General features: G+C 31.5%; 5 protein-coding genes across 39 annotated transcripts in view; 3 read left to right on the forward strand and 2 right to left on the reverse strand.

Annotated features, from left to right (window-relative positions):
* Positions 1-15347, reverse strand: part of LOC124951526 (ankyrin-3-like) — a 66811-nt gene extending 51464 nt beyond the window's left edge. For 14 of the 33 annotated variants that reach the window (XR_007101857.1, XR_007101823.1, XR_007101806.1 and 11 more), the window contains exons 1-2: positions 15027-15335; positions 11746-12166 (exon numbers count right to left, since the gene is read on the reverse strand). Coding sequence is in view for 27 of the 33 variants with exons in the window: in XM_047501046.1 (XP_047357002.1) it covers positions 11746-11961 (216 nt within the window). In the remaining 6 variants the exon portion in view is untranslated. Of the gene's footprint in view, positions 1-11745; positions 12186-12257; positions 12339-15026 lie in introns of all 33 variants that reach the window. The other 19 variants (XM_047500770.1, XM_047500530.1, XM_047500451.1 and 16 more) reach the window with 8 other exon arrangements.
* On the forward strand, positions 1362-18196 carry LOC124952951 (acylglycerol kinase, mitochondrial). Of its 3 annotated transcripts, none has more exons than XM_047503850.1 (9): positions 1362-1802; positions 16101-16218; positions 16319-16438; positions 16516-16909; positions 16997-17112; positions 17189-17376; positions 17592-17738; positions 17816-17934; positions 18053-18196. In XM_047503850.1, exons 2-9 carry the CDS (start codon positions 16109-16111, stop codon positions 18179-18181), a joined length of 1323 nt encoding a protein of 440 aa, XP_047359806.1. In that variant the 5' UTR covers positions 1362-1802; positions 16101-16108; the 3' UTR covers positions 18182-18196. The 3 variants fall into 3 exon arrangements, with proteins under 3 accessions (XP_047359806.1, XP_047359725.1, XP_047359640.1); XM_047503769.1 differs by lacking the exon at positions 1362-1802 and adding an exon at positions 9587-9741; XM_047503684.1 differs by lacking the exon at positions 1362-1802 and adding an exon at positions 15688-15922.
* On the reverse strand, positions 17441-21691 carry LOC124952858 (protein lethal(2)denticleless). Its single transcript, XM_047503411.1, has 8 exons — positions 21314-21691; positions 20864-21108; positions 20554-20734; positions 20219-20447; positions 19923-20128; positions 19645-19847; positions 19351-19561; positions 17441-19289 (listed from the first exon to the last, which is right to left on the reverse strand). The coding sequence occupies exons 1-8, from the start codon at positions 21354-21356 to the stop codon at positions 18601-18603; spliced, it is 2007 nt and encodes a 668-aa protein (XP_047359367.1). The 5' UTR covers positions 21357-21691; the 3' UTR covers positions 17441-18600.
* Positions 21692-21773: 82 nt separating this feature from the next.
* On the forward strand, positions 21774-24341 carry LOC124953067 (hsp70-binding protein 1-like). Its single transcript, XM_047503980.1, has 5 exons — positions 21774-22195; positions 22354-22582; positions 22663-23065; positions 23149-23386; positions 23506-24341. Exons 1-5 carry the CDS (start codon positions 22152-22154, stop codon positions 23711-23713), a joined length of 1122 nt encoding a protein of 373 aa, XP_047359936.1. The 5' UTR covers positions 21774-22151; the 3' UTR covers positions 23714-24341.
* Positions 24342-24538: 197 nt separating this feature from the next.
* Positions 24539-26408, forward strand: LOC124953124 (peroxisomal biogenesis factor 19). The gene is made up of 5 exons (XM_047504106.1): positions 24539-24701; positions 25079-25267; positions 25322-25485; positions 25547-25777; positions 25855-26408. The coding sequence occupies exons 1-5, from the start codon at positions 24638-24640 to the stop codon at positions 26080-26082; spliced, it is 876 nt and encodes a 291-aa protein (XP_047360062.1). The 5' UTR covers positions 24539-24637; the 3' UTR covers positions 26083-26408.
* The last annotated feature ends 32 nt before the right edge of the window (positions 26409-26440 follow it).

Here is a 26440-nt window from a genome sequence, read left to right on the forward strand (position 1 = left end):
AACGACTAGATAGTTCGATTTTTTATTGAAATTCCATCAAATTTTTTCATATCGTCGAATGTCCTTTTATGGATATAAAAATTCTGGAACACGAACTATAAAAACGAAGATACAACGCAAGAACTCATGGCCCGTATAGTCTCTCATAGAATCTCGATGGTATCAAAGACATAAACTCTTGTCGATTGCCTCGGGTGATACCGGACGAGTCTTCGAACCAGCTCGAAGAAACCGTTGTACACCCGATCAACTCTATCAAGTAGTATCATCTTTGCTTATCGCAAATATTTAAAAAATTTCTTGGTACTTGACATTTTCTCATTTTCTCATCATTCATCTTTTTTATTGTCAATTGGAAAAATACGATAGGATAGAAACTTGGTCAATAATTTTATTTGATAAAATATTCTACTTTATTACAGTTATTTAAACGAAATATTTGTAATGCATATATGATATAACTTGAGTTATATTCCTATTTTTAAATGCCAAGTACAAAAATGTTTTATCGTAATGCTCTTCGTCGCTTTGGGCTTCCACGTATCGACAAAAAGAACGAAATGGCAACAAGTGTAATACCTATGGGTCTTCCTGCAATTTCTGGCTACGTACCAAGCTAACTATAGCTGCAACGTGCACAAAACTGACTACTATAGCCACAGAATGTGTACGTAGAACCGCTTGGCGTTCCAGTCGCAGAATAAATTCGGAACCCTCGAATAAATATGTTAGAATACATTTTCGCATATTTTTCACGATAGCTCATCGAAAATTTTAATTTTCTGTTACTTACATCATCGACTTAAAACATAAAACGATAATCAAATTTTACCTTGAGAAGATAAAATCTTTCTAAAATATTTTCTTTCAATTCCTTGATCGATAACCGATATCGTTAAATGCATTATTCTAAAATAGTAATAAATTAATTGATCTTTACCAATTATTTCGATTTTCAACAGGTGATCAACGATCGATCGACCAACAGAAAGAAAGACATATAATTCAAAGTAATAGAATAGACGAGAACAATTAATGTGACAATGAAGGAACGAGGTCGAGTTCGTTGACTTCATGAAGATGCAGTAGAACGATGATAGAGGAAGGATAATAAAAGTAGAAGAAAAACGAAAGAGCAAAGAAGAAAGGACGAGAAAAAGAGAAAAAGAGAGCGAGGACTAACATCGGCTTCGAAGCGTGACCGTACGAACAACTGTATGCTTGAGAGCAACGTTGAAGAACGTACTTAGAAAAGTGTTAAATCTTTAAAAAAAAAAAAAAAAAAAAAAAGAAAAAAAAAAGAAAAAAAAAAGAAAAAAAAAGAACAAAAGAAAAGAACAAAAATAAGAATAAAATTCCAACGAAAGATACGAAAGTTAATTCGTTTTGAATTCGGAGAGATAATATAGATAATTAACTAATAATAATTTCAAGATAACAATCAAACAATGATGGAATTCGAAATACACAGAGCAAACCGGAAAGTAACGAAGATTTATACACGTAGGCGTGTTCATTTTGCAGTGTGGGTAGACACCATCTTCCAATATATGTATACGCATAAACATGCGCGCATCACAAGCGTAGGAGTAAGCGTAAGCTTCACACGCGTAGGATCGTCGAAAGAGCCTTGACCGTTTCCAAATGCCTCCAGGAGCGGAGCTGCTACTACCTGCCCAGACTAAGAGCTATATCGTGACGTTAATATCAAGTCTTTTCTTGGCAAGACGCGATTAATGTTAATTTTCATCGAACAGGGACTAGGCCATGGCCAAGAAGAGGTGATCTCCGTTTTTTTACAAGTTAGTGAGATCCATAAGTACGAGCAAGAGAGATCGTACTATGAGCAAACATTTTAAATTTAAGAGTGACCGGAAGACCCTGACCTCGTTTCGTATTATTATTATCGTTATCATTTTTGTTATTATTACGCGTTTTATCCGAATTATATGAAACGATACCTACTCGCGAATCGAACATCTTACAATAGAATTATATAAATAGATACAAAAAAGATAAAAAATCTCTCGTAGCACGGCAAGTACAGCTAAATTTAGAAATAAAGATATTAGGCTCCATCCTCTCTCCCTAGTTGAGTTTCGAAGATAATAGTTAAAAATAACATCGAAACTCAACGCTCACAATACGTCACATTCCAGGTACGTATACATACAAGTACAAATAGCACTATCTGCACAATCGTTCCTTCTTACAACCCTGAAATCAAAGAAGCATCGACCGTACCTCCGCTCTCCTTACTTTTAATTAGATCTATCTCGCTCTGGGAATCCTTTCGACTGAGAGTTCCCGCGAATCCTGTAGGAAAAAAAATACTTCCCACAAACGTGCCTTCTCGAACCGACTACATTCTGATAATCGTTCGTTAATTTCTAACAATCAACGAAGAAAGATACACGCGATTATCCTGTCAACAATAGCTTACAAGATCTGTGTATATGGTGTTCGATTAATAAAATCAGGATAGGATTCAATCATTAGCGACGACCATGGAGACTCCAATAAATTTTACATAAATTTTCTTCGTAACGTTTAAAGAAATAAAGGGATATTTAAAAAAAGCAACAAATCATTTCTTAAAATTATTCATCGTTCGAGGAAAGAACTGCAATTAAAATAGTAAAGATCGTCTTTTCTAGGTGGAAAATCAAATAAAAGCGACCGATCTATCTTCTCTCTGATGTTATTGAAGTTCTCTCTTTCCCCCTGGTTTCTACACTATCTCTCTTCCTCTCTCTTTCTGTCTATCTATTTATCTATATATATATATATATACGTCTATCTATCTCTTCATCTCACCCGTCTGTCTATGATTATTCCAACTTAACTATGCACTATTCAATATTACATAATCAAAATAAATTACGAACGACGAATGACATCACGTCCCGCGTTATAAGTGTGAGGTCATCAGGTGCTGACTGGATCGAGAGTACAGGTTTTTACGGCCATCTTGTTTGGCCTCGCTCGTCGAGGGTGACGGCATAACCGTATATGCGTCTCACTCTTATTTCACGCACACATAGGTAGTTCGAGGTTGGCAGAAAAAGTCGATTGCCGACGTCACGGTTTTCAACGTCGATAAAAAAGACTTTATTTTGTGATCGTCCATTCCCAACTCTAACAAAATTCTTCGAGATAACATCCCATTTCACGATATACTGCCAGTTCGACTCGCCTTCTTTTTTCTTTCCTTTCGTACTCGCATCGTAAATTTACGAAGTTATGCTTTATTAATGGATAGACACGATCACTATCGGAACTGCGCAATTATTCGATGAATTTACAAGAAAAATAAAAGTTTCAAGAATTTTTAGTCTCTGTTTTTCTAAATTCCAATATATACTCAAACCATTCCTCTCTCTCTCTCTAGAAGGGAACTATTATAGACACAATCATTGATTGGTAGCCAATAGATCGACATTATATTTCATGCTATCTAATGAAAGTACATCCATTCAATGTTTCCTTCTTCTTTCATTGAGCCATTCATAGATATGGATGATACAGTAATGAATGACACGATTGAATTACTTACGATCGCCAGTTAAAAATCGACCGGATGTTGTACCGCATCATCCTCGAGATCGTTTATTTTTATTAAGAGAAGAGATACGTGAATACATCGGTGACAATGTCTTTTTGCATCGCTTTTAATCTTTCTTTTTAATTTTAATAAACAAAAAATTGCAATATCGATAATAGCTTTTTGATCGATTTTCTTATTGAATTAAGAAGTTCAAGGTAATAACGAAAATTAGGATCCAAGTCGACAAATTATATATCCGATCATCCTCTAGCGTTTTAATTTTCAGAAATGATCGCATGCAGCGAGCAGCCAGACGTGATTCACACTTATAATACGGCAGAATATCGTATACTTAGGATTTCGCCTGACTTCGTCGCCAAAATTCATCGAGATTTAAATATTTTACGAACATAGTACAGGACATGCCAAAAATATTCAGACGATATCGCGAAACTTTACCTCGTCTCTGACTACTAAAGAGGTATAGTCAATTTATACTCGATGCTTCGAGACTTTAACAAACGATGTTTAAGATGCCAGTGTCAAACGGTTGAACTTTGAACCACTTGCTTCGGTACATCACGTTCAAAGTCAATGTCTAATTGTATCGTTCAAGATGAAAACTGTTACATCCTGCTTTAGAAACGCTCTATTGCAATGATGAAATAAGAGACAAATCTGTTATTATCATCGATCAGTAAATGGAGAATATTCAAGATCAAGCTAAAATAAGAGAGGACATCCATGTCAATGTGAATAAAAATTGAATCTAATCCAATTACGTGTTTTTCCTTTTAAAAAAATATAAAAATCTTTTATTCTTCTGAAATGTAATTTAATAAAAAAAGGAATAGAATTGTCGATCGATGATATAAAAAACATGGTAATTCGTTTTCTTCGAAATGTCTTTTTAAATTGACTTTGAATAGTTAATGAATTGTGAAACTAGGATATTCTTCGCTTTTCGATAGATTGCAAACGTTGTTGACACGTCCTTTCTATTGAGTCTTAATTAAATGTACGAGTAAGAGATGCTGAAGGAAACAAGAGTAGGAGAGTTGCGTCTATTACCGAGGGGGCCGATGAAGAGCAGAGTTGAAAGGGTCGAGGTCGCGATTGTCACGAATGCAAGCGAAAGAGAGAGAGAGAGAGAGAGAGAGAGAGAGAGAGAGAGAGAGAGGAGAGAGAGAGAAAGTATTTTCGTTCGTCACAAGAAGTTATCTCGTTGAAATGTTATGTAATTTTTCTAGAATCCAAAGAACGAAATTAAGAACGAACTTCATCAAGAAAAAAAAAAGAGAGAGAGAGAGAGAGAGAGACATAGAAGAAAATGATTAAGCAATACCTCCGTTCTTATTCAATCGTCTCGTGTAAGAATTCATCTTTCAAGGAAAACAAAGAAAACCATCGTTCTACATATTTTATAAATTTCCAGGAATGTAACTAAATTATTGACAGAACTAAGTTCATGTTTATCATCAAGCATGCATGTATAAGGAGTTCACTAATAAATTAAATAACAAATTTATAAAAACGTTGATCTTGCTAAGTTGAAGTAAATTAAGCAAAGTAACATAAGCACGTTTTTTATATATTCTCTGCGTACGTTCTTTTCTCATATATCATACATGATGTTTTTAATTAACATAATCACATGTCTGTAACATTAATATTATAAAATACAACCTTTAAGGTGTAACCATGTATAACGAAAATGACGGTTTTCAATCCATTATCATGTAGTTGCTATGCGTGAAAGAAATGTAACATTCACGCGAATTACTACCTAGAATTAAATGTAGAGATCACGCTAACGGAATGATATCTTTGTATATAGAAAACAATACTGTGAATGACAGAGAAAAAACGTGAGAAAAAATAATTCGAGCACGTAAAAAGAGAACATCTTGAAAAGTATCATTATTGACATTCATTGTACTTACATTTTTTTCTTGCTGCTCGTGTATAATTAAAAACAATAAAAATACTTTCAAAGATTATATAACGATTAATTTTCTTTACCGTCTTTTACGTGAGGATACTTTCGAGAAAAATTTACATATATAAATTCGTATTTAGTTAAGTAAATATTAAAGCGTACAATCGAAAGTATATTAAAAGTAGATATTTGTAAAGAACATTAAAATAAATAAGAGGAGAAGGTAAAAATTGCGGAAACAGAGCAGAACAGATCAAGGTAGAGCACGACTTTAGATATATAGATAGATAAAATAATAGGTACGTGCACATGTACCTATATACATACATAGCTATATGTAGGACAAGCAAGATGGAGTCTCAAGCTTTGGGTCGATACGAACGCGGCAGCGCTATTGCAGCTAACCGCCCCCTCGTTCCTCCACAGACATCATTCTGTTTCTTGTTTTATCATCTTTCTTAACTTCCTTTTTAAATTTGCAACCCCATTCCTTTTTGGTGTCGATTTGTGACAACTTACTCGCTATCCAAACGGGTAAAGATTTGCATTCGATGCGACAACAGGTAATTTGTTATTTAAATTAAGATCGCTTTTAACGTCCGGACTGTTCTTATTGATAGAATAAGCAATCGTATAATGTTCCTTTTTTTTTGTTTTTAATTCAAAGATATCACGATCTCTTCATACACAGATATTCTTCTGCCCAATAAATTAATTTTTTGGATATGTTCATATATTCAAGAGTTTTGTCAGAAATATTCATTACTCATCTTCGAGCATACGATTGCGTCAGACGAGCACATTTAAATCAAAAGGTCAGAAAATTGTACGCACGTATTAAATATCACGGATGTATCCTTAATTTATCCGCGTGTATCTTAAAAAACTGCTTTCAATGAAATGATACTACCGATGCTACCAACATAATAGCGCATACAAGAGCGCATTTTTCGAACGACAAAACTCTCTTTTTTCGTTCGACGATCTCTCTTTTTATCGTTAAATATATATATGAGCTGACAAGTGTAATATTTTGACGATAATTACGTGAGATTTTAACTCGTTTTAATTATATGTGTGTGTGTGCGTGTATATATATATACAAAGTGAAATTACCAAAGACTCCTTTTGATAAGATAGAAAAAATAAAGAAGAAAAAAGACATCAATTCTAGATACGATTGAAGATAAGTAAATTCGAAGAAAAATATCTCTCTTATGTCGGTACAACATATACAAGAATAAAAGTATGTATGTGAAGCTTTGGAATGTGGGAGCCACTTCGAAGGACCAATTTAATCCTCGACGCAGAGTAGTCCTCTGTGTTCTTCTAAATTAAACGACATTGGGGTGCTATGAACCTCGGTTTAACTGTTAAAGACTCAAGAAGGGGAGTTGCCAGTCGGGTTAGCAGGTCGAAAGGACTGTAACGGGCAAAGAGAGGAGAGATATTGACAATGCTAAAGGGGGTCGAACCCTCATGTCGGTTATACGTTCGCGAGCGTAAGTCTACATATCGGGATGCATATGTATAAAGGGAAGTACGCGGTTGCACTATAAAGCTGAAATATTGGTTTCCGTTGTTCAAGTGATGCCGATGATTGATTGAAAATTATAAAAATAAAAAATAGAAACAAATCGTTACGTCACAAAGCTGCAAAAATGTTATTCAGAATATATATATAGATGTATATATTATTATACTAATATATCATCGACTTTTTTTCCTTTCCTTTCGTTTTTTTTATATATTGGATCATCCAGAAAGTTTGTACCGATTTTTGGTAAGTGGCATAATGACAAATTTAAATATATCACAATGATTGAAAGCCAATGACATACGTACATATTCCAAAAGGCGGTATTTCAGGCATATTTAGAAAAAATTTTGGTTACGATAAGTTAACTTTTGTCTGTTTTATACGCCTTTAAATATAATTGCAAAGGAAGCAAATAAAGTGCATTATAAACATTTAATGCTTTTCTTCTATCGGAAAGGTAAAAATGCTACACAAGCGGCAAACAAGATATGTGCTGTTTATGGCGAAGGTGCTGTAGCTGAAAGAACTGTGCGGAAATGGTTTGCTAGGTTTAAAGCTGATGATTTCAACCTTGAAGATCAAGAATAACCGGGTAGGTTCTCCACGACAGATGAAGATCAAATTAAAATACTGGTTGAGAATAACCCACGCTAGATTAGCAGAAATATTAAAAATATCAAAATCCACCATCCATAAGCACTTTGTGAAGCTTGGCTACCTAAACTGTTTAGATGTATGGATTCTCCACAATTTTTCAGAGAAAAATCTGATGGATCGCATTTCTATTCGTGATTCGCTCCATAAACGCAACGAGAAGACACCATTTTTAAAGAAAATAGTGATGGGTGATAAAAAATGGACCATTAATATTAAGCAGAAAAGGTCTTGGCGAAAGTGAAATGAACTAAGAAAGTCATGCTCTGTGTATGGAGGAATTGAAAAGGAATCCTAATTATAACCTTTTACCAAATAACGAGACGATAAATTCAGAAAAATATTGCTTCCAATCAGATAAATTAAAGACAGCAATTGAACAAAAACGTCCAAAAATAGCGAATCGGAAATACATCGTGTTTCATCAGGACAATGCGCGACCTCATGTGTATTTGACGACTCGACAAAAGTTGTTGGAGCTGATTTAGGATGTTTTACTTCATCCACCATATTCATCAGATTTCGCGCCCTCAGATTTCCACATATTTTGATCATTACAAAATTCCCTTAATGAAAGAAACATTAATTCTTTGGTCGAGATAAAAAATCATATAGAAAAGTTTTTCGCCGAAACTGGAAGGAAGGAACTTGAATACCTGAAAGGACGGAATTTTCAAGTTGCCTGAAATATAGAGAAAGTTTCTGGAAGAGAATGGCACCTATTATAATTTAATAAATATATATCAAAATTTAAAAAAAAAATTTCAATTTTCCTTCAAAATGAGCACGAACTTTCCGGACAACCCAATATCTATATTATATATTAAAACAAGAAAATATATTTTTCTATATCTATTTTATATATATTATCCATAATTGTTATTATATATATATATATATATATTATATTGTAAAAAAAAAAGATTAAAAAGAACAAAATAAAATCAATATGAGACCGTCATGCATTATCACGATACTATCTCCAAATTCACAAGGTCGCAAGACTGCGAGATAATAATAAATTATATCTCAATCCATCCTAGTTACGCTCGATGAACAGGGTCAATCGTATACAAAGCTTTTAACGGCAGAGCGTTTTATCGGACTTTATTGAAGTGGGTCAATCACATTTCCTATATCGTCGACCGTGCGTAAGATCTATCAAAAACAGTTCTCCAAATTTCATTTAAAAGTTACGTAGATCATTCTTGTTACTCGATGGAAATAAATATTCTATATCTATTGGGTTGTCCGGAAAGTTCGTGCCGATTTTGTCCTTATGTCACCTATCAAAAATCGGCACGAACTTTCCGGATAATCAAATATGTACATAGAATACATTTTCATGTACATAAACAGGCATGAAAATAGAAAATAGTACTGCTTTATTTATGACCGAACAAGATTTTTATGAAATTTGCTACTGAAGTGAAATTTTCTGAGAAAAAAGAATAGTTCTTTTTGACAATTACTTCGAAGAAAAAAGTTCACTCATTAACGGCGAAAAGCTCAGTTATTCATCGTGTACAGTCGTGTTGTGTGCTTTTCCTCTTTGCCGATGGTACCATTACCGAACGAACGCGTGCAGACATGGTATATATTTATTTTCAGTCTCCACTTTTACGTCGACACGAAAGGGGATGGTTATCTATATCCACATAGATACAAATATACATACATACATACATACATTCATAAATACATTATATAAATATACATACGTATATTAATAGATATATACATATACATACAAGTTATGTGAAATGCGATGCGCGCGTGCGTGCTTCTCTCTCTCTCTCTCTCCTCTCTCTCTCTCTCTCTCTCTCTCTCTCTCTCTCTCTTTTTTCTCTCTTGCATGCAATTTCACAACCTAGTTCCGTCCGGTTGATAATGAACGAATAGAAAATAGTCAAGCCGATATCTGGTGATCATGTGCGTGTGCGTAAAGCGTGCAACGAGCGCGACTCCTTCGTCCGATTATTACCAAACAAATTTCAATGAGTAAACTTCCGGAAGCAAGTGCGGTCGCCTTTACAACATAATCGTGAAATCTGCCGGAAGGTAATAAATTTAAAAGGAGATCCCCCTCTCTCTCTCTTTCTCTCTCTCCATTCGCCCGAAGATAATTTCAAAGAATAATACGTTTTAATATAATATTTGAATTACACTTCGATGGAATATGAAGATAATCTCTGTTTCATTTCAATTCACTCTTATTTCCCTTGGAAGTTCTTCGTGAGAATTTCAGAATGAATTTCTAAAAGAAAGAAAAAAACATTCCAGAGGTATCTCATCGTGAATATAATAAGGCAGCTGTTACGAAGCACAACGTCTGATTAAGAACGACGGCACGTAACACGCGAGTCAGCAGCACTTATCATCAAGAGTGTACTTTCATCGCCTTCTATGAACTGACGTGTCACACGGTGGGCAGAACATAATCACGACCTAAAAACGAATTAGGACGAAATTGCGTTAATTCGCCTTCTTCTGAATGTCACGAAAATTGATGATCATTCTTTTGCCTTTCCGTTCTTCTCTTTCGATTTGGGGTCATCTATATTTGTCATCTCCATTACTTTGGAGGATTTTAATGTTCTTTATTATTTTTATTTAAGACCCTGTACAATTTCAATTGTCACAGTGATATCATATCCGCGACATACGCTTAAAATTTGGTTCTAATGATCAATCGACGTAGTACCTATTTTATTCTTGAAAAAAATATCAAAGTACAAACTCTGTCAAAAGTTTATTGTAATGACTTTATTATAAACAAGAAGGAACATACAAAAATGTCGTACCTATATTGCTATTTATTCTTCGAAATAGTATTTTATTTATGATCTCGAGAATTTTTAAATAATGAACAATAAGGATAGTCAAAAGGGGGAACGAGTGGTACAAGCGGCCCTTCAGGCATTTCTTGCCACTACACAATATGCCAACGTAACATATGGTTTATATGACTCTTGAAAGCTCACCGATTTTATTTGCTCCTATACTATAGGGATAAGAAAAGAAAGCTAACCCAAGCATAAAACAATTTTGAATAGAGCCATATCTAATTTCAGGTATGAAAAACTATTAAGCTAACGGTTATTCGTTTAGAAAGCAAATTTTATTTTCTATATAACTAAAATATTATTTTAATTCCGTAATATACGAAACATTTTCAATTATTTTATAATCAATAAATCAATACGAATTTTCTTAAAAGAAATTCTAATATAAGTCACCTTGTGAGAGAATAATATTGCGCACTTAATAGATTAATTAAGCGGATTAATTTTCATGATCTGAAAATTCTTGATAGATTTACGTAGAAATGCGATTGGATCCGTGATGTATGATCATTCATGAGTCTATAATAAGACGTAAATACAGAGTAGATAAACGATGCCGCGTAAGTTACACAATAACAAATTGCAAGTGGTAGGACTATACGAGTAAATAAAATCCTCCGCGTACAATACTTTCAACATATGTACAATTTGTTTATTTTTCTAAGAAATTTAATAATGTGTCTCACCTTTATTCAAATAAAAATTTCAATCGTCAGATATTTTTCGAATTTAGGTTAAGCATTTTTGATTGCTGGCGTTTCGATTTTATATTACAGTAATCATTGAAATATATAATATATTGTCCAAATCGAAATAAACATGCATATGTTCCATGCTTACTATTATAGTAATAGTCTGCAGCCCACGGTAACCGTGACCTTTTGCGAAGCAACAACAGTCTATTCGTCTGAATGGTCGCTTTACATGCCACTGCGCAAAGTAACGATCTACAGTACGTAAGAGAAGATTAAAAAAAATGATCGGACGTTTCTCTCGCCTGGGTTCGTGCTCGAAAATAAAGAAAGAAAAGAAAAGAGCTCTGCCTCACATATATTAAAAAGAACAAAAAATAAAGAAGATTTATTTACAAAACAAAATAGTAAAAATATAATAATAAATGACGTCATAGAGATAACTATATAAATCCTTTATCTCTTCATCGTATTCCAACTTTTAAAGTTTATACAGTAAAGATAAATAATTATTTGCATCTTCTTACCTGTTTTCCAGCACGCGGCAATGTCTCAACGTTAGTACCACCGACGACCGGCGCCTTCTCCGTTCCGCCATTTTGGTGAACGACGTTCGTGTTTGCATTAATATTGACATTGACATTCGCATTGATGTTAGCATTAACATTATTCACATTGTCAGTCGCGTTAACGTTCGTATTCCCACCGGCGCCACCGCCACCCTTTCCCTCCTCCCCCGTCATTTCTTCGAGCTCGTCCACGAGCTATCTCTTCTGTTCTTTCTTCCTCTTTTTCTATTTTCTTTTTCTCTCTTTCTCTTTTTCTCTCTCGGACTCCGTCGTCTTCGTCTTCGTTTTCGTCCTTTTCGTCCTTTTCGTCAGTCCCTTTTCGTATTGTGAAGAATTAATTTCTTCTATCTCTCTCCACTATTCAAAATCCGGATATTTTCTACGAATGAAGATATACACTATAAACGATGAGAAAATTGCCTAAGAGTCTTCACGTTCTTTGGAAGGACCTTCCGGCCTCTTTTTCCTACCTCAGCATCTCTCTGTTCCAAATACGCGTAGATTCGTGCGGACGAAAGAAAATAAATATTCAATTTTCGTTCCTCATAAGTCTAAAAAAATATATTGACGTCATTCGTTCTTATCACAAGGAGGACGAAATCGAAAAAAGAACGTAAACTATTTTACCGAGGAAACACCGTCATTTTCCAAATCTCATATATAGCTACGTGCGCTTGCAACGGCGGAAATGAGAACTACTCCATATTATCTTTTCGCAAGGCGCTCGTACGAACGAACTAACGAAAAAATGAACGAACGAACGATCAATCGAAGTAGACGAATGAATCTTCCCAATAATAAATTTTCAAGGAACTATATAAGGCGTGTATATCTTTAAGAGAGAGCTCCCATCCAAATTACTTTCGTTGTTCTTCCGGGGGCTCTATTTTTAGGTAGCCAGATACGCGATACGGTCGACATAACGGTATACAACCAAGTGTTGCAGTCGGAGAGCGTTCACGAGTCACTAACATAGTACATTCTCTATATTTCGCGGTCGATACTTACGCATTTATAAAATAACAACGACAACAACGACAACTAAACTTCGATTTATATTTCCGTTGTTTTTCAAAGGATTTCTTATTCATCATCGTTTCTATCACGTGAAAACAAATCTACCGTATATGCCTACGTACGAATAAGAGAACATTCAAAATGAATCTTACGCGAGAATGCTTCCTCTCTCTCTCTCTCTCTCTCTCTCTCTCTCTCTCTCTCTCTCTCTCTCTCTCTCTCCCTGTCTCTCTCTCTTCCTCCTTCATCCTCCCTTTCTCTTTCTCTTTCTATCTTGTGACAAGGCGAAGTAAAAAAGAAAGAAAAGAAAAGAAATAGAAAGAAAGAGAAGAGAGAAAAGAGAAAGAAAGAGAGAAAGAGAGAGAGAGAGAGAGAGAGAGAGAGAGAAGAAAGAATGAGCAAGCTTGTCGCGAGCTAAGGGAAACCGTTCGGTGCGTGTTCCGTGCAGTCAGTGTGGTAGAAGCACGGAAAATCGATTCGAGCGTGTCCGTTCGAATACTGCGCGCCTCTTCAGAGCACATACGAACATAACTGAAAAATGAGACCGATAAAATCGCTTGATACATACAAACCGATCATATTTTTTCTCTCTCTCTCTTTTTCTCTCGCTTTCTGTTTTTCAAATATTGTATAGAAAAAACTTTCTTATAGATTTTCATTCAATTTCGCGTATCTTATTTATCCCCTATCCAAAATAATATGACTCAACGAGTGAAAGAAACCTTTTAAATAAACGTTTAGGAAGAATATCCTGTTTACTGGATAACAGACTAGGGAAAAAGATCTTCCTCTAATGTTACGGAGGGTGACGAATGACTTAACATGCTTCTTCCGACCAAAAGAGGTCCAAGTATGACGTGGCACGTGGAATTCGCACGTCCATGGACACTGAAGCACCCGATATTAAAGGACGAAAGGGTGGTAAAATTTTTTAGAGACGGCAATTAGTACGCGCTCACGCCGTAAATCGTTCGCCTTTGATGCTACGCCCTGGAGCGATGGACCGACGACGGCTTCGCTGTCGCATTTGCTCGACCCTCCCGCTACTACGGCTCCCAACCCCTTTCCCTCCCTGTTCTAGTCTTTCTCTTCCCTCAACAGAACATGACACATAAAGAGAACAAGGCGCACCCCTTTACCGTCTTTCTGTCTCTCTCTCTCTCTCTCTGTCTCTCTCTCGTTTGCTCTCTAAATGCACGTCGAATCCATTTTCACCGTCAAACGCATCCGATTTTACGTTAGACGTATCCGATAATAAAGTTAACGTTCCAGATGTATGTCGAAAGATTCAAATACACGCATCAGACGTAATAAATTTCTCACGACTTTCTTTGCTAGACATTCGTAAAAGTGCGTACCAGGAAATTAACCGCGAATCTCATCTAAATAAATTTCTCTTTGAATTTATGAGAAATAACGTATTTCATTCGTATATCCTTTTTGATGATATTCCAACTGGATGTAAAATTAGTTGTAGAAAAAAAAAAAACATAAAACTCGTGGAAAAGGTATCAGTTGAAAAAACTAAACTGAATTCATCGAGTACTAAGTTCTTTTGAGGATTCTATTGACATTACCGGTTATACGATGAACAATAGAGGAAACTGTGACTCTATGATTACTATTAATTAGACGAATTCTATATCTCGAAGAGTACTTTTATACTTGTTTTTTTATCTTAGAATAATAAACCTTAGATACGATTTTCAAATGTCACTTAATGCTTTTAATCGACCAATATATTCTTCGATTCTTTGCGTGATCGTTAAAACGATAACGTTAAGATCGATTCGAGCACGAAACTGAATTCGCGAATAATCCTATAGAAGAACTACGAATACTTTTTATCGTTATGAAAAATAAAATTTTAAAAATTATATAGAACGAAAAAGTCGGTGTCCTATAATTCAAGCTCTTAACCGAGTCACCTGTAATATATATGTATATATATCGACTATATCGGCTTTCTTCGGTGACCAATACCGCCTGTACGAGTTCATACCGCGCTCGTCGATCAATGTCTTGAATGCTGTTTTCGACGATGCTTCTTCCGTTTTTCGACGACAATCAAAAATCGTTTTGGAATAAAGCTCTTTTGTTCTTCGTTTCGATAGTTTACGATTAAAAATATTTCGTTGTTATCGTAAATCTGACACGAGTAGAGAGATGCAAGGTGTTCGAACGAGAATACTTGTTTAGAACTGGGATCTTGAGTTACGAACCACAAAATATCGAGGCACTTTTCCCATTCAAGTGTTCCTGCACTGTCAAATCACACGGCGCGCCATTATTCTATACAATGAATAACGATTCTCTTGTGATGCGCGTTGAAATCCAGAACCCGTACGTATCGAGAAATTTTTATATTAACCGTGGGGGAAGAAAGGTTCTCTCTCTCTTTCTCTTTCTCTCTCTCTCTCTCTTTCTTTCTCTCTCTTTCTTTCTTTCTTTATGATTGTAACACGACCGCCCTCCTGGAAACTCCGTACGCTTTTGATCGGCTTCGTAATTGTGCAACTGTGGACCGCGCTTGAACTGACCTCTGCTAGATACTCCATACATCACACGTTTTGAGAAATGCTTACTGAAGATGCTCCAATGATATAAATTCGTCCGTACGCCGTTAAGAGTCGCTACTTTCTTTTAAAAAACGATAAAGCGCGAAATCTATAACTTGTTTTATTATTTCAAAATAAACGAAAGCGATATTTAGTTTCATAAGTTATTATTTATAATTTTAATCTCTAATTTGATTTTATCTAAATATAAAATCATTTTTTCATGATATTCATTTTCATATTTTAAAATATTATATATATATATATATATATATATATATATATATATATATATATATATATATATATAATTTGTGTAAGACAAAAGTGATGTAGCGTATACACACGTTACTTAATATTCTAATAAAGATTGACATAAATTAGTTCATATGTATAAATTATATAGAATAGAAAAATATTTATATATCAATGATACTTGATTATTATAAATATAACATGTTATAATAAATCAAATTAAGTAAAATATTAAAATCGATTTGTAATATAAAAAGTTAACCTCAATGTGTCTATCTTCAAACTTATACGATTTGTAACGATTTGTAAGTATATTAAATGTACGGTGATTAAATACAATAAATATCATTGACATTAAGAAATTATAAATAAAAGTATAGAGTTGATTTTTCGGCTGTTGCATTTCTAACAAATTGTTTCGTGAAATGAATGTACATACATATTTATTAATGATATAAAATATTTTTTTGCCGTAAAATGCAGATTCAAAAATGGCTAGAATGCTGAAATTTCTTCAGACAATAAGAAATAATTGGAAAAAATCGACATTTGGTGCTGTTGCATTATCATATGGAGTCTCATACAGTAAAGAATCATATGAGTATGATATTTTGATAATTATAAATGATTAAAACAATTAAATAATATTTTATATAATTAATACATTTTTATAAATTAATATTTAATGGTCGTGTTTTTAGCACCCAACAGTTGATGAGACAATATTGTGAAGATATAGTAAAATATGGAGATGAACCTTGTCCTACAACCATGAAACCTCGTCATGTTACAGTTATATTAAATCCTGCTGCTAAAAACAGGTTTAAATTCAAAGTGTATAGTTATTACTCTATGTTCTACAAAATAATTCCTAACATATTAATTTATTAATTTTCAGAAAAGCGACAAAATTATTTAAAGATTACTGCGAGCCATTATTACATTTAGCTGGAATTGCAGTAACAATTGTGCAAACGGAATCAACAAGTCATACGCGTAGTGTAGTGGAGAATTTAGATACTCCAACTGATGCTATAATTGTAGCAGGAGGAGATGGTACTTTATCTGACGTTATAACTGGTATAATGAGAAGATACAAACACAATCTTCATTCTGTCAAACAATGTCCAATTGGTGTTTTACCATTAGGAGAAACAAATACTGTTTCTTGTGCTTTAAATCCTTGGCGCTTTGATGATTTACTTGAAGTACGTGAAATGACAGAGGCTACAATGACTATTATAAAAGGCAATCATAAGTTTATAGATATTATTGAAGTTTATTCACTTAAAGTAAGTTCTATGGATAATAAGAATTTATTACTAAATTGCATACAATTTATTTCTTTTTATCATGTTATTTTTATCATGAAATTTAAGGAAAATCCTGAAAATGAATTAAAACCAGTTTATGCAGCTGGAACAATAGAATGGGGTGCTTGGCAAGATGCATATATACAAAGAAATAAGTATTTGCTTGGAAAAACTTTAAGAAAGTATGAGATAGATTTTATAATAATGTTTTCTTATCATTATTTTCTATTAACTTTAAAATCTTACTATATATTATAGATATGCAACTTACATATTTAATGGTTACAAAGATAATTTAAATTGGAATTGCAATGGATTGTTAAGATATACTAAACCTTGTACAGGTTGCTCACATTGTTATAAAAATTCAAATATTGATCAATCTACACATACAAATAAAAGATGGTGGCATGCATTTGTGCCAAAAAAAGCAACATTTACATCAGGTAAAGACATGTTGATGCAATGCTAAATTCAAAAAAGCTTATTCCTACAAAATTCAGCAATATGTGCATATATATTCTGTTTTTATTTATATATCAATAATAAATATCACGATTCTTCTGAGTAAACATTAATAATACTATATAAGAGAGATTAATTATTGTATTATGATTTTTGGTCCTAAGGATATTGCTTAAATATATTTTTAATTTTGCAGACATGGTAATTGACTACAGCAAAATAACAAATGAAAATTGTGGCGTTTTTTATGAAATTCCTATTTCAACAACTGATTTATATATAAAAACTTCAACTATAGATAACGCCGAACTTCACAACCATTCTTCGTTAAAAATACAATTAGGTAATACAAAACAATAACAAAGAAACTATTTAACAAAGTTATTATATAATAATATTTAATATTATTTACATGTGTAGGTCCAAAAGATATAGATTATATATCATTTGTTAATGAAGGTTGGAGGAGAATAAATGGAAGTAGAACCTTAATAAATTCCTCATTTGAAGCAAAGGATATTGAATTGTATCCTGAAAAGGTAAATAATTCTTTTTTTTTTTTTTTTTTTTTTTTTCTAAGGAAATTTATTATTTCTAAGTTCACTTTCACAGTACTTTCAATGTATTAAAATCTATTTATAATGTTTTTTTTTACAGAATGATGAACGAGTATTTTATATTGATAACGAAGAATTCGAATTAACGGCAATTAGAATGAAATTACTTCCGCAATGTATAAAAATATTTTGTTCTGATAAGAAAAATATCAATACACTAAATAGATAATACTGCTAATATAAATCATTTTTAAATTTTTTTTTCCACCTGTTTATAAGGCACATCATATTTCTTCTCTCTCTATAATAAATATTTTATAAAATTATTAATATAAGTAAAAAATAGTTCATTTGTAGCATTAATATCTTTCCATTTGAAATAATCAATTATCAAAACTATTCTTATAGATATTTATAAAAATAGCAATTACACTAAAAAAGATTACCTTAAATTAGTTACCTAGACTTTTAATACAAACTTCAAAAGGAATACTGTTTTATAAGGTACAGTATTAAAAACAATACTAAGCGCGCTTAATTTCCTTTCATGTATCCTTGATCATATTTCAAAGATGATGTATCAAACCGTTTGTTACATGATAATGGATACAAATTGTTACTGTTTAATGTTACACCATGTTATTACTTTCATGATATAGATGGCAAAGAAAGAGTATTTGAGTTTTCTGAACAAATATTTTTATCACAATCCTTATTATTAATTTTAAAGAAATCGAGTAAAGATGGAGCAAGAGATGTAGAAGTTTTGCATCCTTTTAAAGGTTCCATTGATTTTGATCTACTACTTCTACGTACAGGTATACTTGTTTTAGGACTAGACAGTTTTTCTGAGGATATTTTAGTTTTCTGTTCTTTATATTTCTCTCGTATTTTTGTTAACCAGTCAACATTTTCCTTGTATTTCTCAGGAGACATTTGAAGTAGATGAGGTGCCGTTCCATCTATCACAAAATTTGGCAGATTTGATGTAGGTGAAAAAGGAATTGATGTATTATTTGTTTCTAAAGCAATATTTTTAAATTCTGGAACATATGAACTTGTGCTTGGTTTATCGTAGTCATAACTCTTATCGCATATAGTAGTTGTGTCAGTCTTTTGACTGAAAAGCCTTCTAGCACCACGATTTTCTATGTGTGCACGTTTTATTATCATTTCTAAATTTTCGTGTATAGGAGATAAAATTGTTTTAAATTTTCCATCAGATTGTGATTCTTCAGTTATCATTTGTGAATAAGTTCTCTTAAAACTATTACTATTACTTTGTTTATACAAATCTCTTGATTGATTATCTATATCGTTAGATCCTGGTGTACTATCTATTAAATAAAACAAAACATTTTATTATCTGTACAATATATATTTTATATGTATACTCACTTGGTGTTTTATCAGATCCAGGTGTATGTTCTTGCGTTAATGCATATCGCCGGAAAGTAGTTGGTGTTGTTTCCATTTTCAAATTTTCTAAGGAGTTTGCACTGGAGACAGTTTCTGCTTTACCTCTTACTTCTAATTCTTCATTATCTATTTTATGCTCAAGTCCAATTCTCCATATTCTATGGCACGAATCATCCGAACAAGTCACTATCTATGTAATTATTAAATTGAAATATAATCTTTATATAAAATAAAGGTCTGTTCTTCTACTGTTTATTTTAACCACTAGAATACCTTGGTTTCCCCAACAGTGCACCATGCAATGCAAGTAACTTCTTCTGTATGACCAGAAAGTTTAATTATTGGTCCACCAGATCGTTTAGTATGCCAAATGTATGCAAGCTCATCACTAGAACCACTAGCCAGGTATCTTCCATCAGGGCTTAAACAGGTTTTTACATAATAGGTACGATTTTGATGTCCATAAAACTCTGCAACTGTGATATAAATAAAATTACTTAAAATATCCTAAAATATACATTTCACAATGTTACTTTCATATTTTAAATTACCTGGTTTTGGATTATAAGAAGATATATTATACGCATATATGATATTGTCCATACAACTAGCATACAATGTAATTCTAGCTGGACATACTAACAATGAAGAAAATCCATTTCTTGTACTACTTCCTGCATAATTCATTGTATGTTTAGCCAATGGATCTTTTTTGTGAACAGTATAATTTTTTCTTAAATCCCAGACTTTAATTACCCTATAATTATAAAAAGATATAAATGTGAGATTACCTTCTATTCCTGATACTATTTTTTATTTAGGACTTAATTGTCTCTAAGTTACTTACCCATCCCCAGCAGCACATGATAATAATGAAAAATCATCTTGAAAAGCAAGACTGGTTATACTTTGCGTACAAGACGTGTGATTGAGAGTTTTACGATGTCTATTATTATTTGAAGATATGCTACTATGTGCATTAGATATACAATTATCTGCTTTAGGCTGATCACTATGATTTGCTCTTATATCCCAAATCATTATACTTCCATCACGAGCTCCTGTGGCAAAGACAGCTGAAAAATAAATGTTCTTTTCAATATAAATGTAACTGAGAAGAAAGTATAAGTTCAATGTATAGCACATATATTAAAACATTACTATAATTAATTGTTCTTATACCTTTATCTTGATGACGAAATACTGCTGTTTTTACACTACGTGTATGAGCATGAAAATATTCAATTTGTTTAATTTCGGATCTGGATACATCCCACAATTTTGCCGTGTGATCTCCTGACGCTGTTACCAACTTTAATTCACCAGGCATCCATGCAATATCAAAAATTGCATTAAAATGTGCCTGGAATGAATAAGAAATTAGCAGACTCATATTTCTATTATTTACAATTTTCATATACTATTTTTGTATATATGCATTATAAAAAGAAGAAGTAAATTATACAAATTTCATTAAAGAACAATGTAATACCTGAGTTCCTTCTAATGGTTTATCATGGTTTCCCTTAATACTTATATCTTGTAAAGCTATTTTTCCATCTTCATTTGCTAAGGCAAGTATTTGTTCATTATTTTCCTTGGTACAAAAACGGCAAGCAAAAACTGGTGGTTCTGGATTATAATCTGGAGCATTTGTACTTGGCGATATTCCACGATATACATCATTATGATAGCATTTTAAACGATATAACGCTACGTCATAATCACGTATAAATTCTGAAAAGAAAATTTCATTTTTTCTTACTAGCATTTAAAAAAGAATAAGTATTATTTCCAAATAGAATACAAAAGAAATATATGATTTCTTACATGACAAAACAATTTTAAAAATACATGATATATATGTATATATAACCTTTCGTATAAAACAATATATTAATTTTTATTTTCTATAATAATATATAATTTTCTTAATAATTACCAAACCCCTCTTGACGCCTCGTAATAGAGTGCACTAAGCTCATTTTTATCTTGCATTAATCAAACGTTTTATTAATTATATCGTTATACAATAATTCATATGTCTAATATTCTACGCGCGAAAACTAGTTACTTCTCTTTGCAAATTTGATGAATACTCATGTAACGATTATTATATATATTTGATAAGGTAATTAATATTTACATTCACAATATTTCTATGAATGTCATTAATATAACATTTATTTCTTCATACAATATAAAATTTTTTATATTTCTAAACTAGCCTCTAACTTTGATTTTGAAGTGATCAAATAAATTTGTAAACGTTGCTTAAATTGATACAAAAAGCGTTTTCGTTTAGTTTCTCTCTCTGTTTTTCTCTCTCTTTCTCTCTCTTTCCCTCTCTCTCTCTTTCTCTCCCTCTCTTTCTCTCTCTCTTTAAGAACATATAGTTGGAAGGATTTCAACATATAAACCCGTATGAAAAACATATTTTTGATGCTATTTTTTGAAAGTGTTCACAAAGACATCTAATAGTGAAGGTTCGATTTACTTATACAGCTGAGTTGAATAAACTTATCGTAGATTTAATATTTAGTAAAAACTAATAGAAATTTATAGATCATGGAGTGAATTTATAGTAGATATTTCAAGAATGTTCGGGAATGTTTTTTGCACGATATCAAACGAATTGTGTTCATACCAAAGTATATACTATTTGATCAGTAGATATTTCAGTTGTACGAAGTATCAAGAAAACATATATATGGTATTTTGTACTTATACTTGATGGACTTTATTATTATGTACTAAAGGAATTACTAATTTCTTGGTTCATGGGTGCTTCATATACAAGAAAAAGAAATACGAAAATGAACAAGTATGTTTAATATGTGTATATATATATATATATATATGTATATATTTAACCGATCTTCAGACTTGATTAAAAATAGTTCTGATTGAATACTTTTCTATATTGTTAAAATATAATTATAAATTTGATTACATATAACAATTAATGTATCGTTATTTTAGATCTACTTCAAATTCTGAAAAAACAAGTGGAGAGAGTCATCCTAGCAGTAGTGCAAGACCATTATCTATAGAAGGGCCGAGTACTTCAAATAATCTTATTCAATCACAGCTAATGCCAGAACAGCCAAGGCAACCTTCTGATCTTCAGGGGCTTCTGCGATTTGCTATCGAAGCGTCCCAAGCAGAAGGTGTAACACATGAGCCTCAATTTCAATCTTTAGATGAAGAAGTATGCACGTAATTAGATATTTATTGTATAGTGTATTTCAATATTTCAGTTATCATTGACATTTTGTATATGTTTTACAGAAGAAAAAGTTCTTAAGTGAAGCGTTATCTTCATTAACTGTAAATGTGATAGAAGAATTGCAGAAAGCTATACAATTTGTATCAAATGTTGTGGATCTTCGTGCTGATGATGACTCCTCTGAATATGATGCAACTCTTGAGCGAATTGCAGATTTTGTGGATAGTATTGATATTGCCAATGATTTTTACAAAATTGGTGGCTTTTCAATATTTGGTCCATGTCTAAATTCTTCTCACAGTAGTATCAGGTGGAGAACAGCAGATATAATTGCTGAATTGACACAAAATAATCCATTTTGTCAACAAAGAATTTTGGAATGTGGATTGTTTCCAATATTATTAGAAATGGTAGATAAGGATCCTTCAGAAGCTGCAAGAATCAAATCTTTGTATGCTGTATCATGTATGTACAACAAATTTATTTAATATGATTATGAATATTTGAATTTACTACTAAAAAATACTATTTATATTTATGTTATATAGGTATAGTAAGAGGACAGCCGATGTCTTTACAATACATAGATAAAAACGATGGTTATTCTGTTTTTTTAAGAGCTATGCAAAGTTCAGTGAAAAAATTACAGATAAAATCTGCCTTTTTACTCTCATCACTTTGTAACAAAGATAATTCGGATAATTTAAAAATTACTTTCGTTAATATGGGATTAATTGAACAAGTAGCTGGATTATTAGCATCAGATAATATTTCTCCAGAAATAAGGTAAAAAATAACAGTTTTTATAAATATAATATTAAACTATACATATATTTAAATAAAATTTTCGTAAAATTAATATATTTGTTTTTAAGATAAACTTTTATATATTATTATATTTTTAGAGAGCAGTTATTAAGTATTCTTACTGGTTTAACAAATAATACTCTCTTACCAGCATTACGAGAATGTCGCAGACCAGAACTACGTTTAAAAATAACACTTGAACAATGTCTAAAAAAATTAACACCAGAAGATAAAGAAGAAATAGATATGTGTCATCAATTATTAAACAAAATATTTTGTGATAATGATATTGTTGAAGAAAGATAATGGAATATATTTCCAATTGTATTACATCAAATTATGATTGTAAAGACAATTTAATAACAAGGATAACAAAGACAATGCATCTAGAATACCGCTTAAATGCTTGAATTTCTTTTATTCTAATTTATTATATATAAACAAAAAATGATAAATTATTAAATATATTACATTTCTGTATAACTTGTACACATTTTTGGATTACGTTTAAAGTAATACGTGTACATTGTGACTACATATTTTTTAAATACTCGATTTTTATCGTTAGATTGTGCTAATTTAATCATAAGTCATTTTAAATAGTGATACTCTTAAATATATGTTCATGCGTAGTTAATATAATTTAATGCATAGTAATGCATAATATATACTTATATATCCTGCGGCTATTAATTTGTCATTCCCTCTTTATGCAACTAAATTTTCCTTTCCGTAATTTATAATATCCCTCCGGTTCCATTCTCAAAGAAAAATATTAATATATTCAATAATGTTTGTAAGTGAGAGGATGTCAAACCAATGATATATTTAGAAACAAGTAATAAGCCAATGACGATAGCTGTCTCATTGTATAATTATTTGTAAATAATGAAGCTGAAGATGATTTGAGATAAAGAGAGAAAATTAAAAAGTTCCCCACATAGTAAATTTTTTTTATTCTATAATAATTTCATATAATGAATATTTGATGTTAAAAAATGGAATATAAATTAAGAATCAGTTATTTTTTTAACAGATCATTTTCATTCTTTATTATTCATTTATATTTTTCATTATAAAATAATGATAATTTCTATAGGGATAAGTATGACTGATAAAAATGGAAACTTGGTATTCCTCCTCTCACTCATACCATTCATGACTTTAGATATACATAGATTCTTTTTAAACTACACAAAATTGGAGTATTACGTTTGATTACAAGCAGTGATGTCTGACAACAAAAAATCGGACGAACAAATAGAAGATTCGGAGTTAAATGATTTATTAGATAGTGAGTAAATCATTTTATTTTAATCATAAATTGGAATTTAACATTCTAACCTTTGAACAATCATATTTATGAAATGTCATTTTTTATATTTTGTATTTTCGTGAAATATTGTTCAAAATATTATTACTATATACACATAGGAGACTTTAAAAGCAAAATTAAACAGCTAAAGTAATTATACGAATATTGAATTGAAAATATATTTCTTTGTGATTATGTAATACTTAAATATTTATTACTTTTCCCAATAATATTTATTTAAATTAATAAAAAGTATAAACATTAAATAATAAATATTAGCAGCCTAATATATTATAAAATATTTATGTTAAATTAAGTTTTATAATAATTTTATATTGATATTTACTATATCTTAGGTGCTTTGGAGGATTTTAATAAAAGCTCTACATTAGATGTGAAAGATGATGATGGTACAGCATCAAAAACTGTGCCAGTGAATAATACAGAGGAAACATCTGCAGATATTGATAATCTATGGACAGAAGATTTTATTAAGCATGCTGCGGATCAATTTGAAAAAAATTTTCAGAATTTAATGCAGAATGGTAATTATATATACATATTTTGAAAAAAATATTACTTTTTGATTTTTCAAATAGGATCAGAAAGCGAATTAGGAGTTTCGTTTCAAAAAATGGCTCAGACAGTTGCTAATGCTATAGTTGATGGAGAAACTACAGATGGTGAACCTACAAGTGCTGATTTTCAATCAGCTATTGCTCAAGCTTTAAAAGATTTATCCGTTACATCAGAAAATTTGCAGGTAATTTAGAAAATCCTTAACAAATAATTATAACATGAAATTAAATTTAATTATATTTTAGAATGAACCAGATCTTGTCTCAATGTTTGGGCAAATGAATTTAGAAGAAGGTGCAGGGGATATATTACCATTTATGCAAGGCATGATGCAATCTCTTTTATCCAAAGAAATATTGTATCCATCATTAAAAGAACTAGTAGATAAATATCCTGAATGGTTAGAACAAAAAAGAGCTACATTGCCCTCATCTGATTTACAAAGATATACAAAACAATTAGAAGTAATGCAAAAGGTTTGTTATTTATAACTAAAAATATATAATACTAAAAACAAAAAATAAGAATTAATTTGAAATTTATATATTTTAAGATTTGTAATGAATTAGAAAAAGAAAAGGATACTGATACAGAAGAAGTTAAAAAAGGACGTTTCGAAATGATATTAACATTTATGCAAGATATGCAAACTTATGGTCAACCTCCTGAAGAGCTTATTGGAGAACATCCAGCTCTTTTACAATTTGACTCTGAGGGTAATCCTGTTATTCCACCATTACCTCCTGGAGTAGAACTCCCACAAAATTGTTGTATTATGTAAATACAATAGCATTGTAGATTTTTCTATATAAATAATATATCCGTTTTATCGATTTAAATACGATTGCAGTCAGAATTGGAAATATTTAAATTTACATTATGTAATATGTCAGTAACATGTTCATATAATGTTAGAAACATTCTATTCTTAGGAGAATGAAAACAAATTTTTTAATATGGTTAATATTTTTTTTAGAAAAATGAAGGTACATATTTTGTATCAATTGTATATTATTATACACAATAATTTATATAAACGCTAATGGTATATATGAATGAAGACTGTTTTGTTTTGGTTTTACATAAAATAAATTTATGGAAAAAATATTGTTTGTTTTTTGCACTTATTAACATTAAAT

Source organism: Vespa velutina, chromosome 1 (assembly GCF_912470025.1).
Source record: "Vespa velutina chromosome 1, iVesVel2.1, whole genome shotgun sequence".
NCBI lineage: Eukaryota > Metazoa > Arthropoda > Insecta > Hymenoptera > Vespidae > Vespa > Vespa velutina.

Coding starts and splice junctions, on each gene's coding strand:
- LOC124952951 (XM_047503850.1), top strand. CDS start 16,109: ATGGCTAGAATGCTGAAATTTCTTCAGACAATAAGAAATAATTGGAAA. Junction 16,219..16,318: donor TACAGTAAAGAATCATATGA/GTATGATATTTT, acceptor TCGTGTTTTTAG/CACCCAACAGTTGATGAGAC. Junction 17,113..17,188: donor CTTGGAAAAACTTTAAGAAA/GTATGAGATAGA, acceptor TATATATTATAG/ATATGCAACTTACATATTTA.
- LOC124952858 (XM_047503411.1), bottom strand. CDS start 21,356: ATGAGCTTAGTGCACTCTATTACGAGGCGTCAAGAGGGGTTTG. Junction 19,848..19,922: donor TTCTTATAATCCAAAACCAG/GTAATTTAAAAT, acceptor TTTATATCACAG/TTGCAGAGTTTTATGGACAT. Junction 19,562..19,644: donor GCACTGTTGGGGAAACCAAG/GTATTCTAGTGG, acceptor ATAATTACATAG/ATAGTGACTTGTTCGGATGA.
- LOC124953067 (XM_047503980.1), top strand. CDS start 22,152: ATGGGTGCTTCATATACAAGAAAAAGAAATACGAAAATGAACAA. Junction 22,583..22,662: donor TTCAATCTTTAGATGAAGAA/GTATGCACGTAA, acceptor TATGTTTTACAG/AAGAAAAAGTTCTTAAGTGA. Junction 23,387..23,505: donor AATATTTCTCCAGAAATAAG/GTAAAAAATAAC, acceptor TTATATTTTTAG/AGAGCAGTTATTAAGTATTC.
- LOC124953124 (XM_047504106.1), top strand. CDS start 24,638: ATGTCTGACAACAAAAAATCGGACGAACAAATAGAAGATTCGGAGTTA. Junction 24,702..25,078: donor GTTAAATGATTTATTAGATA/GTGAGTAAATCA, acceptor ACTATATCTTAG/GTGCTTTGGAGGATTTTAAT. Junction 25,268..25,321: donor TCAGAATTTAATGCAGAATG/GTAATTATATAT, acceptor TTTTTCAAATAG/GATCAGAAAGCGAATTAGGA.